The sequence below is a fragment of the Seriola aureovittata genome, chromosome 4, assembly GCF_021018895.1.
Source record: "Seriola aureovittata isolate HTS-2021-v1 ecotype China chromosome 4, ASM2101889v1, whole genome shotgun sequence".
In the NCBI taxonomy this organism is placed as follows: Eukaryota; Metazoa; Chordata; class Actinopteri; order Carangiformes; family Carangidae; genus Seriola; species Seriola aureovittata.
In genome coordinates this window covers 22,870,732-22,890,835 of record NC_079367.1, presented here as the reverse complement: position 1 = coordinate 22,890,835, position 20,104 = coordinate 22,870,732, and the positions used below count along the sequence as shown (strand labels likewise).

General features: G+C 40.2%; 1 protein-coding gene across 1 annotated transcript; it reads right to left on the bottom strand.

Annotated features, from left to right (window-relative positions):
* Positions 1-230: 230 nt before the first annotated feature.
* brca2 (BRCA2 DNA repair associated) lies at positions 231-20,006 on the bottom strand. Its single transcript, XM_056374293.1, has 32 exons — positions 19,872-20,006; positions 19,408-19,506; positions 18,874-19,107; positions 18,349-18,412; positions 18,003-18,040; positions 17,889-17,905; positions 17,659-17,770; positions 17,514-17,569; positions 17,183-17,273; positions 16,140-17,027; positions 11,670-16,010; positions 11,262-11,360; positions 11,094-11,163; positions 10,505-11,001; positions 10,225-10,415; positions 9,938-10,125; positions 9,612-9,782; positions 8,560-8,932; positions 8,313-8,468; positions 8,079-8,226; positions 7,897-8,009; positions 7,610-7,805; positions 7,341-7,507; positions 7,079-7,217; positions 6,734-6,990; positions 6,356-6,493; positions 5,898-6,251; positions 3,561-4,630; positions 3,314-3,438; positions 2,453-2,541; positions 2,287-2,363; positions 231-2,185 (listed from the first exon to the last, which is right to left on the bottom strand). The coding sequence occupies exons 2-32, from the start codon at positions 19,460-19,462 to the stop codon at positions 2,017-2,019; spliced, it is 10,683 nt and encodes a 3,560-aa protein (XP_056230268.1). The 5' UTR covers positions 19,463-19,506; positions 19,872-20,006; the 3' UTR covers positions 231-2,016.
* Positions 20,007-20,104: the final 98 nt, after the last annotated feature.

Here is a 20,104-nt window from a genome sequence, read left to right as displayed (position 1 = left end):
GTTTTGTATTTCCTGTCTTGTAGCTATTGCAGACTGACTTCATCTTGGCATATGATACACTGTATTTATACTGAAGAAAAGATGTGACACATGATTTCATGAAGTGCTAACTGTTGGCTTGCACATTGGCTCTAGATTCTGTAGGTCAAGGTTGGTGCGATGTTAACAAACCTGCAGGGAAAAGACATGCAGTTGCAGACAAGTCTTGGACAATCAAACTTGAGACAGCATAAGGGAGCAAACAATTTTATTCCATGGAGGGATCACATGCTCCTCAGCAATGTGAGGAAAAATCACAGGTTCTGAGTTTGTGACTGTCAAGACCAATTGGACAAAGTCTACCAGAAAATGCACTTCAGTCTTGTGATGAAAGTGCTGCTGGCATCTGTGTAATGTCCATGTCTGTCCAACAGGAGGGGGACAAATTAAAGGAAATACTATACAGTGTTTCAAACTGCAGTAAATATCATCTTGACTAATTGGAATCAGTTTAAAACACTGTAAAATAAGATGATATAGCAGGGCGAAGTTTCAAAACTAATGATGAGATACCACATGAGGAGGACTGAAAGAAAAGTGGACCCTTACTATCATGGACTGAAAGACACTTAATGAGGGTATTTGCTTAATAACATCACAAGCCTTTCAAAATGACCTCTGACAATCTTAACAACCATACATAGCTTTACCTGCAGTTACTGCTGGGGTACTAATGCAAGATGTCCCCCCCTTGGTATTTTAAGCCTCCACTGATCATCCTCTATCAGCCAAAACCAGCACATACTTGGTTGAAATAACTCTCACTTTATGTGCATCCAGTTTTCAATGTTCTTTTCCTTTTGTGCTATTTTTAAACATGAAACAGCGAGGTCTGCATAATGTGAAGCAGAGAACAGAAAAACTAACCCAGATCTGTCACGTGAAGCTCCACTGGAAAATATGAGCATGGCCCAAAATCCACAGCAATAAAACAGTTGGGTCTAACATGGTATAATAATGATTTCAGCCAACACCATTTGATGTATAAAATTTCAAACTGATTGGATCAAAATGCCTCCTCAAATGGAGATATACGTTCGAGCAACAACAATCTTGAGGTCCAGACAAAAATAATCCCTGGCTGAAGTCAATAAAGCAGCACCTGTTCGTGCTGCTTTAATGAACACCAGAGGGAATACAAAGGCAAAATGTGATTTCCTGTGAGACCCAGTAATGAATGCTATCAAACTGGCACGTCACACTCCACACTCACTATTATTCTGCTGAATATCAGAGAAGCTACAGTGCTTATGTCTCTATATATTGTTTTCGCACTGCAGGTGTAGTGGGATTATTCTGCTTTGGCCAGCTGGTCCCATGGGAAACTGAGTGTTTAACAAGACTCAACAGTTTATGGCTATTTTGTACTACCGGTATATTCACTATTGCTTCACTTTCACAGTTTAGCCCAAAAACTAAAATTAAAAAAAGCAGAAATTGTCCAATTGATAAAATATTGAGAAATAAACAAATAAATTACATTACAAATTGCATTTTGATGTGTCTTGCAAGCACCAACAGAGAGAACGAGCAACTTTTTGGCTCAAAACAAAAATGCGTTTGTACAACCATAGAGATAAACTTGTGGTTTACCAGAACAGAATATTCTCACAGATGCTCTGCAGATTTAAGGGAATGAGAATATGCTGAAAACTATTTTAACAAGCAACTGGTAATCAATTTAAACAGGAAACTAACATTAGGCAGATGGTTTTCCATGTTGTTCCATATTTTACAAATTTCAAAAATAATAGAGTGGAATGTAGAAAAGAGTTTTTCTAGCAAAGATTTTACACATGACAATTTAATAATGAAAACTTCTTTAGAGAAAATATATTTGTTTTGCCATTCCACAAATTTACATCATACAAAATTATATATTAAAATCATGTAGAAACAGCAGCAACAGTATTTAAACCATTACAAAAATGTTGTTCTTCAAGGCAAATTATTTGGCTGGTTAAATCCTTGCAGTAACTAACAGAAGTCTCTGTTTCTCCTCATCGTCTGCGCATGCTCTGGTCGACGTCTCTGGTTAATGTGAGGCGGCTCTGGTGAACTCATGACGATGTCTATGGATATGGGAAATGAAAAGCGATCCAGCATCTGCATGATCTTCTCCTGGGGAACACCATGTTTGTTCCTCCTTGAGGTTAAAGAAGTGCAGTGAGGTCATGTTAGGAAGTTCAGTTTTCAAAGTCTGCACCGGCATGAATGTGTGATATGATAATTAATAAGGAATCATACTTTTCAAGCTCATAAGGATCCAACTTCCAGCTGGTGTCAGGTTCACAGAAGTCCACTTTGTATCCTCTCTCCAAGGCCTGTTCAAAAGTTGGACATTTTTATTAGGATCTATGAAACACTATTTATTAGTTCATTAGTACTATTAATATGTGACATCACCACCTACCATTTTGACATATGGCTTCATTTCCCAGGCTTGAATGTTTGTATTATCAATAATAATTGGAGACCGGCAATCATGCATAGCATCTTTAGCTGAAAGACGATTAAACACACACACAAAAAATTATTGAACAAAGTTCTGGCAAGAAAATAAAAATCTCATCAAACCACATTTCTAAAGCTTAACTTGTTTTCCTCATATTGCAAAGACTTCACTGGCTGAACGGGCACCTTTTAACATTTTTGATTTAAATAGTGGTTCACCAGACCACTGTAACTCCTCTTCAGACACAGTACTGTGCAAATGTGTCAGGCATTTAGATGTTTAGATTCTTATCCACTACGCAATACCATCAAGGAGGCTTCTGATTGGTTCAAAATTCATTCCGCTGAGTGGAAATGACCCCGGACATATAGCCAGAGCCATTAAGCTATCTTCAGTGAGTCCTGCAACAGCTGGTACGTCCCCCACAGGGCCATGAGCTCAACATTATGGAGTCTGGGATTACAAGTACCTTGAAGAACCGTGTTCATGTGTACCGAGGAGAACTGATGCTGCTTTAAAGGCAAAGGGTGGTCACACCAAATATCTATTTCATTAAAGTTTTTAGTGCACTTTGTATGAAGTTACAAATAAAAACTATTCATGGCATTATTTTTGAAAGAAAACTTGCTTTACTTTTAGTGCCCCAAACTTTTGAACGATACTGTAAGTGTAAAAAGTTCATAATAGTAATTATGAAGACAACAATAAAAAGACTGCCCTGACAGAAATGCCTTTGTGATGCAATGAAAACTTTTCTCATGCTAAGGAAATAATTATGACGAACCACTTAAGTCGCGTGAGCGTTTAGGGAGACAATACCTCTGCTCTGGTTCCATTCATGTGCCACGCCAAGAAGGCCTGGGTCATAGCGGTAGCCATTCTTTTGAGCAAAGTAGTCATCTGTGCTCAGTATCAGCCCACTGGGACCAGTGGTGAGCAGCTCCCTGTGAGAGAGACACGTCACAAATGTACAACTAAGATAATACATTCAGGCTTAGAAATTGAGTGTTAGGCTCTTTTAAACTGAATACACACATTCAAGTGAATGAAGATTACACAGACGTACCTGGCCAGTGTAGATTTCCCAGATCCTGGCAATCCCCTCATTAAGATCAGCACCAAAGAAGAGGATGCATGAGTGTTATCAGAAGATCGGCAGTGATGCTGTTGCTTCCAGAGTTCATTTTCAGAAACAAATCTCTGGCCCCTGTCATTGTCTTCATCGAACTGAGACCACTCTTCTTCTCTGTCTCTAGGCCATCCCCTATTTCCGTCATCTGAGTATGTGTCGTAGCTACAACCCCGTTCGTCCCTGTCTAAGTGATGTGGATAATCTCCATAATAGCCCTGAGTGGGGGGACTGTATACATTCTGAGATGGGAAGCTTGAAAATGTTGGAAAATGTGCCTCCTCTTGATACTGGTTCGGCATGCCTGAACTTCTCCAGTTATGATTCATGTGTGGTGGCGGGTTTTGGGGATTTGGGAATGCAGATGGGGGTGGTGCGTGATGGAATGGGGGTGTATGTAATCTTGGGTTTGGTGGTCTGTCCAGTGGTTGAGGATAATTCCAGTTATTTTGAGTTGGAGCAGCTCTACCAAAACTCGGGTCCATGCCTGGTCTCGGCCTTCTGGGGTAGTATGGCTTATTTTGATACCAGTGAGGCCAGGAGGGCTGGTTCTGTCCACTGCTTTTCCGGAAGCCGTCAGATTTTTCAGATTTCATTGCGTGAACACTTTTCTCCTTGCGTACATCCTGAGTCTGTTTGCTGCTAGATGTTTTTGGAGGTGAGGGTGGTTGAACAAAACATTTACCTTGTTTCCCTGGGTTACCATTAGCACCATCAGGTGTATCGATCTTCTCAAGCTCTTTATAAAACTCGCTCAGTGTGTCTTCAATGTCAGACTTGATTGTGGCTATTTCTGGAGGAAATGCCGGACCAATGAAGGTGGTGCTGGTGAGTCCTACCTCCTTTAACACACGCTCCCTCACACTGCTGTCCCGACTGATGCAGTCACTGCTCACACAAACAGGGTTTTTGTCAGCAGAGGCATCTCTACCACCTTCAGTACTTTCACCCACACAAGAGCTTTCTACATCAGGAGAGGCCGAACAGGAGGATTCGGTGTAAGACATCTGCATGAAAACACATTAAAACAAAGTTACTATATTAGAACGTATACAATTATAACTAAGCGGTGTAGTTATTTTCATTATAACATAAGTTGTCATTATTAAATCCATGTTTACAATTTCATTGTAAAGGTAAATCAGTATGACAGTGTGTTTGCGCACTTACAGTCATTGAAGTAATTTTACATTAATTTAAGCCAAAGCCGAAATCAAGCCTAACAGTTAACCGTTAGCTAATGCCATGACACGAGTTAGACAGAAGACGGTGAAAAAAACTTTGTTACGTTTAATACTTCACTACCTCATCATACCAACATAGAGTAAATGTCGTTATTCGTGAATCCTTACCGTATACATCAAATACGAATAAATAATGGGGGGAAAACATTAACCAAAAAAAAACCCGGCACACAATTTCAACATTGTCAATGCCTTGTGTTTACGGAAGTAACATTGTCCTTCTTTTCCTCATTAACGGCTAGCTAACCCGCAAGTGAGTGCGTTAGCGCCACCAGCTGGTCTGGAGCAGCACAAACTACACTCAGTGGCCGCTGTTACTTTCAATCAATCCAGCTGTTTTCCCATAAAATCTAAAATACTTTTATGATAACTTGTATTTAAACAGGATTAGTTTTAAGATATACTGTAGAGTGTTGGTGTTAACTACCTTTTAAAGTGACACTTTGAGACTGCATTTATGATCTTTTCTTCTGGAATGATATAACAAATGTAAGGCACATTTTTATACATATTATATTATAATATATTATATTATGTAGTTATGTTTAGTTTGAGCTTTACTATTAAAATGACAATAGAGAATCACTTGCTTTCAAAGTAGGTCTAAATAACTATTTAAAGTGCTTTACAATTTTGTCTTAAACTATCATGAGCCACAGTTTGTTAAGTATTGCACTATCCTATACAGTACATGTATGTTATTTAAAAAAAGTTTGTCACTATTTATTGGCGTGACAGCTCCTGATCATCTCTCAGTTATCTGGCTTCAAACAAAACACAATTAGGGGTTTATGAAGCTAAATTTGTGTTTAACTTACTTAACTTTACAGACAGAAAAGTAGACAGAAGAGAAGAGGAATGGTAGGAAGTGATGACATGATTTTACTGGCAATTTCTCCACTTTAATTAGTCCAGTGAGACTACAAAAACTACAGAACATAGACCATGCGTAGCCTTTACCTTTTTCACTAATTTGTACAGTTTTTCCGAAGTTGCAGCGTACTCATCATCATACAGTCTTATGTACCTACAGTAAACCACCAGCAAGCAATGTTTGAGTATCAATCATCGCCAGTTCCTCGTCATTCACCCATTCATCTTCCACCTGCGGAACAACAGGTTTGCGAGCTGGAGTCTGTACAGTTTTTAAAGTGCTTGGTGTCCCAGACCTCCGAGGGGGGTTGAATGTCTTATTTACACTTGGAGAAGCCACTGCGCCCAGATGGGCGAGAGATGGTGGAGACGGGATACGAGAAAGATAGTCCAGAGCTCTTCTCCTCTTCAGGCTTTTGGAGTCTTTCTCAGTTGAAGGGGTTGCTGCAGGAGTGTTTCTGCTGACAGGTGTGAAGGATCCAAGGCTTCTGATTGGCTGCTGACATACCAGCTGCATATAAAGAACACAATTTTAGCTTTTAAATCAACTACAAGTGGTTATGAGAGCAAGTGTATTAAACAGCCCTAGATACCACAGCAAGTGCATAAACTCACACTGGTGTCTTGTCTTCTGTCTGATGTACAAGCTGGGGTTTGTGGTTGCAGAGCTGGAGAACAGATGGAGCTCAGGCCATTAGACTTGACTAAATGTGAAAGCTTCTCCTCACAAGTTGGAAAAAAGTTCTCCTGACTCTGAAAACACATGACAAAAATTATAGTTATGACATTTTATTGTATCCAAACAAAGGAAGTACAAAAGAGAAAAGTCAACACCCACGTCTAACCATTTTAGTATATGTCTCATTCTGATTTCTTCACCACATGAAGTATTTTGGCTGTGAGAGCGTCCAGCCTTTGATGTAGAAGCTGAATGATAAATACTGTTTTTGAAGCATGTCAGCAGCTAAAAGGTTTTGGATTTAAGCACTGTACCTGGACCAGGTTTCTGAGCTGGCTAAAGGATTCCTGTAGATGAACCTCTTTGGGGTTTGTAGAGAAGACGGTCAGATCTCCAGCGTACACAACAGGAGTGGGACATGTGGACTGACCTCTGAGCTGCAGGTTACTCAGAGCCAACAGCACACGGGGTTTTACGACATCTTCCAGGCCAGACTGAGAAAAGCTGCTGAAACAGCGCACTTTAACAAAGTTCAGTCTTCCATCAGCCAAATAAAATGCAGGAGAGGAACCTGTATTCAAAAGTAAAAACAATTATTCAGTGAACTATATGGTTATGGAAGAAATAGTAAAGAGGAAAAAAAAAAAAAAATCACCAACCCTGTCCGTCTATGACACTGATGATATATCCTGTGAGATCAACCTCTCCACACAGTGGCTGGAATTCTGGGTTTTGAATATTCACAAAATTGGTAGAAACCCTCGGTTGAAAACGAGCTGTTAACCACTCCTGGGAAGCCTGGATGATAAAACAAATCATACATATTAGAAAATATCTCCATCATCTAATAATTCACATACATTGTATGCATAACTCCATAGGTAAATCATGTGTACTAAAGACAGTAGTTTCCTATAATACCTGTAGGTCCTGAAACTGTGTTTTCTTTGTCCCAGTGAGTTGAACAGTTTCAATGCCGCTGCGTTTCTTTCCATCTGAAGTGGTGAGGTTATAGACTTTGTATCGACAGCCTTCTTTCAGTAAAGACTGTAGATCCGAGGAAGGCCGCCAGAGATTCAACTGGTAAACTAAAACCAAGAAAAATAAATTACAACCGGTATTTGGACCCACAACAGTACATAAGTTGAAGTAATCATTAATAAGTCAAAATAGAGGAAAAACACACACACCACTGCCAGGTTGGCCCATGGAGTCAGCAATATGGAGTCTCCACACAGGTGTAACGTCTCGTTTAGGACAGCCCCCATCATCGTTTTCTGCTTCCAGAGCTCGACGGTATCGATCCTGCAGATCAGCCTGCTTCTTCTCCATCAGAGAGCGACGGTAGGTTTGTAGAGTCTCTAACTGTTGTTCACTCAAATGAGCCTAGGGCATGGAAGTAAGAAAGATATGCAACTAAAACTCTATTCATAAAAAGACATTAAGTCAACAATATGTAAAGTAAATTTCCTATCACCTCAAGGTAAGATGGGTCATCCCCCACTGCTTCATACAGCTCCTCTCCATCTTGCAGATTTGCAATATCCTGACGACTTATTGTCCGTCTTCTGCGTTGAGGTTTGTTATTACCTGAAGATGAGAACTTGTTAAAACTTCTCCCAACTCAATATGTACATAACAAGCCAAAAATATTCCTACCTTTCTCCTCTTTTTCAAATTCAGTTTGAATCTTGGCAAAAAGGATTTCCATGGCCTTCTGTTTGTGGCTGCTATATCGTCTCGCCTCCTTCTCTTCTGCACGAACAGAACGGAACACAACGCCCCCATCTGGTTTCCTCTCCATCCACTGAAAAATGTAACAAGCATACAGTCAAATGGATTGTAAAATGGACTTCCAGGAGTGATAGTAAATTAATCAAAGATGAAACTCACCTGTAGGGGGTAGCTTCTCAGTATGGTAATGTCCACACATCCTACTGGCCCTCCATTTCTATACAAACAGGAGACAGGAAGCAGGAATGGCCGGGGATCTCTGTGAAATCCCAGCTTAGTATCCCACCGTGCAGGTCTGCTGCTATTGGTACAAATCTAAAAACAAAAAACAAACAATAAGTCAACATGTTATGTTTGTTGAACTTGTCGAAAGATAGAACAACTTTTGATCCCCTTGTTAAAGTACCTTTAACATGAGTGATTCAGGTGCCTCCAGAGGTGAGCAAGCATCTTGTGATCCCACCAGCTGAGCCCCATGGATGATCAGCTTCCAACCGACAGCCAGTCGACCTTTGTGAAGCATGGCAGTCAAAGGTTCATCCAGCTGGGCTTTAATGGCGTACCATCCGTCTGTCAGCCAAACAACTGCAGATGGGGATTCAACCTTGGCATCAGCTCCTTGTGGAGTCTTGGTGTCATTACGACTCTGTCTGTTTGGGGATTGACCCCTGGAGACGATCCCACAAACACAGAGCACCAGGGTTTTGGCTGCTGTGTCGTCCTTTTCCATTATCTTCCTCAGAGCTGGCCTACGGCTGTGGTCGATCTCCACATCATATCTGAGACATGTAAAATAAAGTAAATAATTAATTAACATTAAATGTAAAATTAAAACACTTCATTCGTCAAAAAAATACAATAAAATTAATTTACATAAGCATACTGCTCTTCCCATGTATTTTATCCATTAGCAAAATAAGAATGTATGTAAATATGTAAAAATGACATGTGACATATGTAGAAATGACATATTTACTCAAACTTTTTTTATTCTTATATAATTTAATCTAACCAAGTAGAAGTACTGAAGTACTTAATAAAGTAAATCATTTAAATAATCCACAAGTATCTTAATAGTTTTAAGTCATTTTTTTCCCCAAGTAAAAATAGCAAATTTAATTGGTTTCAGCTTCTTTGTCTTCTGTGATAGTAAACTGTATCTTTCACTATTGTTTGGACAATTCAAGATATTTGAAGGCATCACCTTGGGCTGTAGGGAATTGTGACAGTCATTCTTTTTAGTAAACTCAACATATTAAAGACCAAACAATTAATCAAGAAAATAATTGACAGATCAGTCAATAATGAAAAAATAATCATTGTCCGCATCAGTAAAACCAAGCCTATTGTAAAGATTACACAAATGGCATTATGCTATGTGTAATACTAGGGTTTGTTCAGGAGTATATTTGGTATTTACACATTCATAGAACTGATAAAAAATACAATCCTACATACCTGTACTTGAGCTGTAGGAGAACCTGCTCTGGCGTGAGACGGAGGCTTCCCATTGTTTCTGGAAAAGATCTTTCCATGGAGGCCTGTTTCCACACAATCCATTTGTAGTGATTGTACACCCACTCCTCACTTATCAGCTTAGGATCCACACCTGGGGTGTCACATAAAGCTCTGTGGACAGCGAAAAACAGGATGATGTTCAGTGCTATCGGCCCGCAGGCTGCATTTGCAGACACCAAGATATACCTGGTTTAATAAAAAACAAACAGTATAATACGACTACGATTACAAAGACTGATTTAAACTCAACCTCAAATTAATAATACCTATAAAACTCTTCTTTCCCTGCAGTCCCATCGTTGCTGGGGATCAGCCATCCTCCATCAGCAAGCTGAACACCACCTCCGTCTATAAATGCTTCCAGTTTGAGGAACTGTTGCAAATTGAAGCGAAAGGTTTCTGCAGTCTCACTTGTGATCTCAGACACATGCTGATGTACTCCATATCCATACAGCTGAAACACAGCAGCATCAAGATGTTTACATTACAGATATTTAAATTAAATACAACAAAATGCACTGTGACAACATACACTCTGAAGTCCTGGCCTTGCCTGTTTTAGAGTGTATCTTGCAGGAGGTTTTCCATTTACTGCAGCTTTTAATGGGATCCTCGAAACCCCCGAGGTTTTGGTTAGAAACAAACTGCCTGGAAATGGTCGATTCGTCTGCCGCTTCTTTTTCCTGATTCTCATGTCTTGCATATCCCGTGCCAGTTCCACATTTTCAAGATTCAGAAACATGTCTGTAAACCATAAAGACAACATATTTGTACCTGTTATACAGAGTGTTTACAGTGTATCATACTGACTTCATCCCAAAAGGTTACTTCACCTTGGCTTCTGGAAAATGTGTTCTCCACACATGATGCCTCTGCAGCAGCGTCCTCTGATCCACAGCCAACAGGAACATTTTGATTATCCTTCAAATAATCGTTTGTAGTATCAGGCAAGGCCACTGTCTCAATGTCTTCTTTGCTTCTATTACCAGTTACATCTATACTGCTTTGTTTCTTTTTAGTGGGCGGTACAAAAATGTTGCTGTAAGAGGGTGCTACAAAGAGATAGTGGTGTTTATTCTCCTCCTCTTGTGGTTTAGATGAGCTCTCTTGGACAATAGTTCTTTGTTTTTTGAATGGGGGAACAAATGCAGAAGGTGTTCTTATGTTGTCCTTGAGGAGTGTATTCTTGTGACTCTCGGTCTTTGTGTTTTTCATGAATGGAGGAACAAACACTGGCATCTTGGAATGTGCTGATCTGCTCTCTCCTGAGGCTGAATGTTGTGTTGGTGTTGTCTTTTGCTGGCTGGTTTCCACATAGGTTTTTCCATTCCTGTAAGACAAAAAAAATAACATAGATCACAAAGAGCTGAAAACTTGTGTCTGCTGCTTGAAACCATGGATAACAACTCAAAGGCAACTTACTTGTGTGGCCTTGTGATGTTTGGATGAAGAGAGACGCTGTACTTGAAAGCTCTTCTGTCTTTAATTACACCTTAATTAAGGAAAAAAAAAAAACGGATCAAGAGTCATTTAATTTATAAGACAAGGTATGCATTCTTGAGATAATTAGTTTCAGTGCTAATGACTTACTATTTGGACAACTTTTTTGTGGTCTGAGTGTTGAACATCTTGGACCATCAACAGTCCTATCAAATTCTTCCAGCAATCGTCTTTTCAGCGGAGGTTGGCCTAGAATATGTCAAAACAAGTCAAGTCAACCATTAGAGATTAGATAAGATTAATAGTGATGGCTATAACACACAGATTCACAGCTTAAGGTTAGTAATAATCAAACATCTTAATTTTTTTTGTTAATTTCCTAAATAACAGTTCATGTGCAATATGGGAAAAATCTATTAACTTAAAATGTCTAACAGGGCTAAAATAGTCAAAACTTTGACCCCAGTTGAAAGAATTGCAATTAAATTAATTTGTTCTTTAAATAGTCCATATTCAGTAAGATCTGAAAACACTGAGATAAGATGTGCAGCCACTTACCAGTCATATCTGCATCGTCTACTGATCTTTTCCCTCTTCCTTTTTGTTCCTCTACAGATCTGTTGTTGGATTTTGGGTCATCTCGCTGTGGCACATTTTCTAACGTCACTGAGAGACTCTGGCCAGCTAGACTTTCATCCTCTAACAAAGCTTTAGTGCAGTCAAGAGCTTCCTGGGCCAGAAACTTCTGCTGGGTCTCAGTGCAGCCACTGAGATTAAGTGACTGTAATATTAGACCTGAAGACTCCTCTGACCTTTTGAGCTTCGGTCCCTCTCTGCTGCTTGTATGATTTACTTCATTGTCCAACACATTTGCCATCTCAGCTCCGGGAGTGTCATGGAGGTTGTCCACCGATGATGGGGTAATTTTGCCTTCTTTACACTTCGATGCCTCTTTAAGCGCCTTTTCTTTGATCGAAACAGAACCATGTGCACTTGAATTTTGTAGAGTTTCATTTTCATGGTAAGTCTCTTTCATAGACTGAACACATTTGACCACCTTAGGGGCACTTTCCCTCGCAGGCATGTCCTTGTCTCTGGCTGTGGTGACATTAGAATTTGAACTTTTCACATCTTTCACTTTTGATGGATCTGTTTTATGGGCGTCATGTGGGCTTGTTGAGCATGAGTTTGAATCATGACTCTCCCCATCTGTAAATTCTTTCAAAAGGTTCTTTGCTTTCAAAAGATTTTTCTCTGACACGCGGACTTTGGCTCCCCCCGCAGTTGTGAAACCACAATGTACTTTTTCTGTATTTATTCGAGTATCTTTGTGTTTATCACTCTTCCCTGTGTCCGAAACAGCTGGGATCTCTGCACTGAAACTGATGTCACTGAAGAGAGCTTTTGCCTTCTGGAGGGCCTCAGAAGAAAATGCCACAGGCTTACCACTGGCTGCAAGAAATCCACCATTCCTGAGTGATGAACAAGAATCTGGTATCTTGGCATGTGTTGGCTTTACACTGATTTTGTCCTCAACTCCGTCACATTCACTTAACAGAGGTTTTGCTTTCTTCTGGGCTGCAAATGAAATAGCAACTCCTTTTCCACTGTTCTGTGGTGGCAAACGGTCTTCTTTTTGTTTCAGTTGTTTGTTTGTGTCCGTAAAGACAGCACTTTCACTCAATAGCGATTTTGCTTTTTTTATTGCGTCATCCGACACAGATACTTTTTTTCCACTGGCGGTACAGAATCCACCACCACTGCTGCTAAATTCACTGAAGACAGAGGAACCGATGTTCTTTGATATTGTGCACAATGGGGAAGAAAGTGGCGTTGCCATCAAAGGCGGGTTTCCATTTGGAGAGTCTGGTGTGTTCTTCAAGACACCTTTGGGAATCTCCACATCATCATGATGCAGCAAGTTTTCATGGTTGACAACTGGTCGCAGACTCAAATTTTCAAACTCAGCGCACCCACTTCCACTCTCTTCAGAGGTGTTTGTCACCCTCTGATGTTGTTTAAATTTTGAAAGGTGTTTCTTCTCACTGCGACTCCCTCTCACAGGTTCTACACTTTTATCACGGATTCCATTGCTACTGTCCATATTGTCACAGTCTTTGAAGAAAGCATCTGCTCCTTGCGTTGCCTTTGCAGGAATAGAACAATCATCAAATTCTTTCAAAATGTTTGTGGCTTTCAACAGGTTTTTCTGAGACACACGGACAGTTGATCCCCCTGCAGTCATGAAACCACATTGTACTCTGTCTGAATTTCCAGTATTGTCTTGTTTCTTGTCGCTATTCCTTGTGTCTGAAACAGCTGGGATCTCTGCACTGAAAGTGATGTCACTGAAAAGAGCTTTTGCCTTCTGGAGGGCCTCAGCTGAAAGTGCCACAGGCTTACCACTGGCTGCATGAAATCCACTATTCCTGGATGAAAGGCTAAGAACAGGCATCTTGGAATGTGTTGGTTTTACACTGACTTCATCCTCAACTGCTTCACATTGACTCAACAATGATTTTGCTTTCTTGAGAGCTGCAGATGAAATGACAACTCTTTTGCCACTGGCTGTCTGAAATCCGTCATTTTTAGGTGGTGCAACTTGAATCTGATTGGCGAGATGACCTGTTCTTAGAGCATCTCCTTTCTGTTTCAGTTGTTCCTTTGTGTCCTCATCTGTATGAATTTCATTCAAAAGACACTGGGCTTTTTTCATTGCATCAGCTGACACAGATACTTTCTTCCCACTGGCTGTAGAGAATCCACCTCCATTGCTCAACCGATTAATGGCAGAGGAACCAGTGCTCTCCGACAAGTTTCCATGGAAAGAAACTGCATTTGGTAAAGCCGATGTATTCTTAAAAGCAGAACTCTGAATCTCCACATTATGCCTCAAAACCTCTGTTGCTGGTCCAGCCTTCACTTTTTCAAATTCACAGATTGGTGCTTCAGAGACGTTTTCTTTAATCCCCTCGACATTTTTGAATTTTGAATGTTTTTTCTTATGACTGACACTTGCAGGCAAGGATTCTATGCCCTTTTTTTGTTTTATTGACATGCCAGTGCTGCTGTCACTGATGTCACAGTCTTTGAAGAAAGCATCTGCCTCTTGAATAGCTTTTTCTGAAATATTAATCCCTTTCCCACTGGCCATCTGGAACCCACTTCGACACATGGATTTGTCCATTCTATTTTCAAAATTTCTGGCAGAATCTTTATCTCTAATGCTTGTGACCCGCCTCTGCTCGGTTTTAGCATCAACTTCACTGCTTTGCGCATCTGGTGATTTCTGATCTGTCAGATTTTCCTCTAAATCTGCAAACAAAGCTCTAGCTTCGCTAAAACATTTTTTTGAAACTCTCAAAACATTTCTTCTCTCAGTTTTAAATCCTACACCAAGCATCAAAGGATTTTTGTTCTCCTGCTTGCTTGTTTCAGTGAACCCAGCTCTGTCAAGGTTTTTGGGTTCAGCTGACATAATACTGCCTTCTGAGGTGTGCTTCGAAGAGGAAGACACGTCTTCAGTAGAAGAATTTTCTTTTTTCATTGCACTTGACGATGATATAACTGTGGATTTACTCTTTCCCTTTGATGTCACACAGTTTGCTTTACCATCTGAAACTGGGGCCCTTTTATCAAGCATCACAGTTATTGCCAGGTGCTTTTCAGCATCTGAACTAAAGCTGTCATCAAAATCAATGCCCATAAGAAAATCAGGGTCAAGTTCTTTGTCAACTTTTTGGGGACAGGTTACATTATCTTGACAATGCTGCTGCAGCTTTGCAGTTTTGAACTGTGTAAATTCAAACTGGCTATCTGCTTCTTCCAGGAGAGTGCACAGTTCTGTCACATCAGCTTTTTGTGAAGCTGTTAACTGGCAACTGATATCCCCAAACTTTTCACATGAATAAGGTGGCTGGTTTGAGTTAGAGACTGTATTTTTCAATACTGCTTGATTAGTCATGCTAACTTCCTCTTTAGCGTCATGGTCTCTGTTGATGGGCTGATCACTAAACGTCCTTTCAGCTTCATTCTCTTCAAGGAGACGCTTGGCTCTCTCTAGGTTGGCTGAAGAAATTTGTATACCCCTATTTGAAGCAGTTTTGAATCCTGATGCATGGACGGAAGAAAGAGAAACTGTTGTTTTCTCTGGGAAACTGCCATTAACTTGACTATTGAGTGGAAAGCAATTAAGGTTATTTGCGGTTCCTTTTGCACTGCTCGGGGGTTGTGTTGATGTGCTCTGTGTGTGCAACTCACTCTCTCTGCAAGGGCCCAGTGTCTGGCTTTCCTTTATTGCACTGTGCAGCTTGGCATCAGTGTCAGCTTCTTGTAAAATATCATCCAAAGGATATTTTCCATTTCCTGTGTTTGTAGATAGAAAAGAAGCAGTCGTGTGGATACCAGCTGTACATCCAGTCCACTTCTGACTTTGACCAATGTTCTCCGAGCTGGGAAGAATACACAATGTTGTCGTCAGGTGAGTGTCATCTGTAACAGCAGACTGGAATCCACTGTCACTGACTGTGCCCTCATTGATGGAGTAATTTTGATTAGTGTTAGAAACGTGTCCTCCGTTACCGACACCATTACAGTCCTGGTTAACATTTGTTTGCCTTGCTCTCTGTTTAGCTCGTCTCATGACTGACAGACAAGCCGATGAGGAGAAGCCATTTCGAGGAGTATCCTCTGCTACTTCACTTACTTTACTGGGGTCTAACATTTGACTGAAGTCTTGCGCAAAATCTCTGCAGAGCTGCGACATGTCAAGATCCTGGACTTTTGCTTGTACAGAAGTAGGTAGATTTTCTTCATTTTCCTGTTTTTGTATCTCATTCCCCCTGACACTGCAACAGTCTGCTTCACCTGGTGCTTTCCCCAACGGCTTGGCTTTGTATCCTGAAAGAAAGCATGATGATAAAAAAGGATAAATTCAGTCAATGTACAAAAATAGGTTGTTTCCATGTTGATAAAAAGTGTATATCATTTTATCTAAGAATACTTTGACATGAATGAGTAATGTGTTACCAGAATCTGGAATCCCTGGTACTGGGTCAATCTTCTGAGACTGGGTTTCTTTTCCTTGAACTTGTGTTTTTGACATCTCAATAGAATAAATAAATTTTCTCTTTTTCTTAGTAAATCCAGAGTCTGCGATTTTCAAAGGTGGCCTGAACAGCTGGCCAGAATCAGAGTCATTCGGCTTTTGTTCTGTCAAAATGTTCTTAAAGACACCTCTGTGAATCTCTACATCATCATGATGCAGCGAGTTTCCATGGTTAACAACTTGTCCAACGTTCATATTTTCAAACTTGGTGCATCCACTTCCACTCTCCTCAGAGGTGTTTGTCACCCTTTGATCTTGTTTTGAAAGGTGTTTCTTTTCGCTGCCACTCCCTCTCATGGAACGGCCAGAATCAGAGTCACTCGGCAGTTTCTCTGTTAAAATGTTGTTTTCCACTTGTGCAACACGACTGTTATCATGGCAAGAAGAATCTACAGTACAGGGAGGAATTTCAGATAAACTCAATGGAGACCACTGGGTTATCTCAACATCTCCATTTTTCACCGGCGGGGGAGAGGAAAGTTTGACAGGTTCCCACTTATCTGTTCTCTGTTCGCTGGACACAGCATTTTTTGTAGATGACATGTCTGTAGAGCTGCAACCATGTTCTTTGGTTGGAATGATTTGCTTCCTCTTGATTCTTTCAGTTTTCACTTTTCTCAGCGCTGAACTACTGTTGGCGAAAAATACTGAGAGAACATTTTCAGCTCCATCAAGAACACTCGCAACTGTGCTGCGTATTTCTCCATCCTCAATAGCATCTGGTAGCTTCTGTCTCCAAACACTCTCACCCCGATTCTGGGGGGAATTGTGGAATTCTGGATTATGATCAGACACTGGGGAAACAACACCTGTTGATTACAGACCAACAATCAGTATTATTTTACATGTTGCATCTAAACACCTGTGCAAAATAAATCTGTTGCAATGCATAGCTTTTTCAGTCATGCTCAGAGCTACTGTGCCATCCTAAATGTGAGCAAATTGTAAAGGAAAAACTCATTACCTCGGTGAACAGTGGGCACGTCATTGTTTTTGGGTGATACTGCCCCATCTCTGGATGTATTTGAAAGATAAGGAAAAAGCTTCCGTACAAACTAAAAACAGGTAAGAAAGAAAAAATGAGTTTCAGAAGAAATTTCAAACACCAAATTATCCCTATGTAAACTATAATGGTATGCCTTGTCCTTTAATTTCCTAGTAACAATCACTTGATTCCTTGATTCCCTATCTTTTCACACATCAGACCAAAGACTTGGCATTCTGTAAAATTCTACAAATTAATGAGATAAATATACTGTATGTCTGCTGTATATTGGGCTGGACAAATTACTCACAACAACATTTTTTTCATCAGAAACACTCATTGGGCAGGGACTCTCATCTGTTTTAGCTGTAACATTGAGAAGACACATGATTAGTTAATAAATCACTCACACACACACTCTCACACACAAAAAACCAACTGAGTCATTTGCTTACATAAAATCAGGGTGGATAGCACAGCTGGTGGGGTATTCAGAGAACTGGTCCACGATATATCAGGATGAATCTGTGCACCAAGACTTTCAGATATTTGCTTGGCATGGCTGATCTGTCATTCATACAACAACACAAAGAGGGCAAACTTTAACGTTATCCATTACTCCACATTCAAATACTGGCATTTACTGGAGGAAAAATAACATCACTCTTTGATTTAATACACTTACTGGGGTAGGAAGCAAATCTGTACAAATGACAGAAGCAAAAAAAAACAGTAATGATTAAATCTTTATTTGAAATGTAATTCAAACAGGTGGAATACAGATTAATTTGCAGCTCACCAAAACTGTCCTGACTCTGAGGCCGGACTCCTGGGACCCTAAAAAGAACAAGACCAACAATAACGATCACCAGTGAAAACACAAGTAACTAGGGAAAAACTAACTTGAAAATAGCTCCATTATCACCAACTTAACAATGTGTGGGAATATGATTTTAGCTGTGTATGTGAGTCTTTCCTCAAAGCACAAATCTTCACCATCAAGAGTTATATCCAAAATCAGATAACGACAATTCACTCAAGATAAAAACACAGTTTTTAGTCATGGCAACCAATAAGAACTATACAAAAAATTAAGAACTTCTCTTTCAAACAGCACAGGTAACTAAGTCTGTTGTTGCACTTACCCCTCTTTTGACATCTCAAACAAACATGGACTTTGTGTTGCCGTCCATGGCAGTGTTTCCTTTTCTAAAGGTGCAGCACAGAGAAATAATATTTTATAGATGTAACCTCAGGAAAGCTTATCAATGCAGACATAAGTAGGTTACTACAAATTAGAATAACATATTTAAAATGCCCAATGCAGACATCCAATCCCGTTCTGGATACATTTAATCCATCCATCCATCCATTTTCTACCGCTTATCCTCTAGTAGGGTCGCGGGGGGGCTGGAGCCTATCCCAGCATCTTTTCAGGCGAGAGGTGGGGTACACCCTGAGCAGGTCGCCAGTCCATTGCAGGGCAAACACATAGAGACAGACAGCCATTCACACTCACAGCCACACCTATGGTCAGCCACGGGGAGAACATGCAAACTCCACACAGAAAGATCCCACGGCCGAGCCTGGACTCGATACATTTAATGTTATAGAAATTTTTGATTTATATTACTGCATTAGTCAACGGTCAAATTGTGATCAAACATTACCTTGCTCAACAGTGAAGGACTGCTCATCTTCAGTTTCAGGGGACACAACTCCATTGTGTCTGAAAACTTTGGGTGTTGAAAACAGCTGACTGTCAAGTGCAGTTTTGTTGAAAGGCGTTTTAAAATTTCCCTCTTGGTTAGCACAGATGTCCTCTTGATCAGAGACACTTCCCTCATTAGTGAACGCTTGAGCTGTCAGTATATCAAACCAGTCGGGGTCCAGTGGTCCCAGCTCTAAATTGGGAAATAAAAAATGGCTTACAGCTTAGTATGAAGTCCGCCAAATCCAAAGTACAGTGCATGTTGTTTTGAGTTTTGTGTTTGTATAAAGAGTATTATTTGGTAATTATGCAACTGTGTGTACAAGTGGTGGAAGAACATCATGAACACGTTTGTAATGCATGAGAACAGCCATGCAACAAGAACAACCTTTATGCAGCTTATAACGTTCAAACTTATTTTATATTATATTAAACTGCACTGACGTTAAAAGTCCCATTTTTACATTGCAAGTTCACATAACTCTTATCTTACCTTTCCAGATTTCATCTTTGAAGGTGTCGTACATGTTTGTTGAGGCTAAGTCCATTCCAGGTGACTTGTGTAATCCCTATGAGTTGTCACACGGCACACCTGAGGAGAAATAGTTTGCATCATGCTTAAACGCTAAATTAGAAAGCAGAAACTGATATAAACTACATCAAGTTAGCTTTAAGCTCGATGGTGCGATACCTGGCTTAGGATGGGCAGTCTGCTGCTACTTCCGACCACACGTTACGTGGCTGCTACTCAACTACGTTAGCTAACTTGATAATAAAACTGCTTAAAACAAATTGTCGAGAGGGTAAAATTAGCTAACGTTTGAATCACAGCCGTAGCCCGTGGTTGCCAATGTTTAGATGAAACTATATTCAGGTTAATTTACTGCTAACAGCACTCATTGGCAAAAAGAAATAGACGGCAAAAATAGATTTGGCTTTCAAGTTACACTAACTTACCATGACGGCGTGCGAGACTCTCGACTTTCATGTTGCGATGAAATTTACAAAATGTTGACAACAGACCACAAACTATGCGATAAAATGACACAGAAGTATTTACAGCGAGTCAATCCGCTAGCTAGTTAGTCCCTGCTACGAAAACAAACCTCGCGCGCCGCTCACCGGAACTCAGCTCGACTTCAAAATAAAAGTCTTGTGGAGATTTCAGTTTATTCTTTAGATGTTTTCAG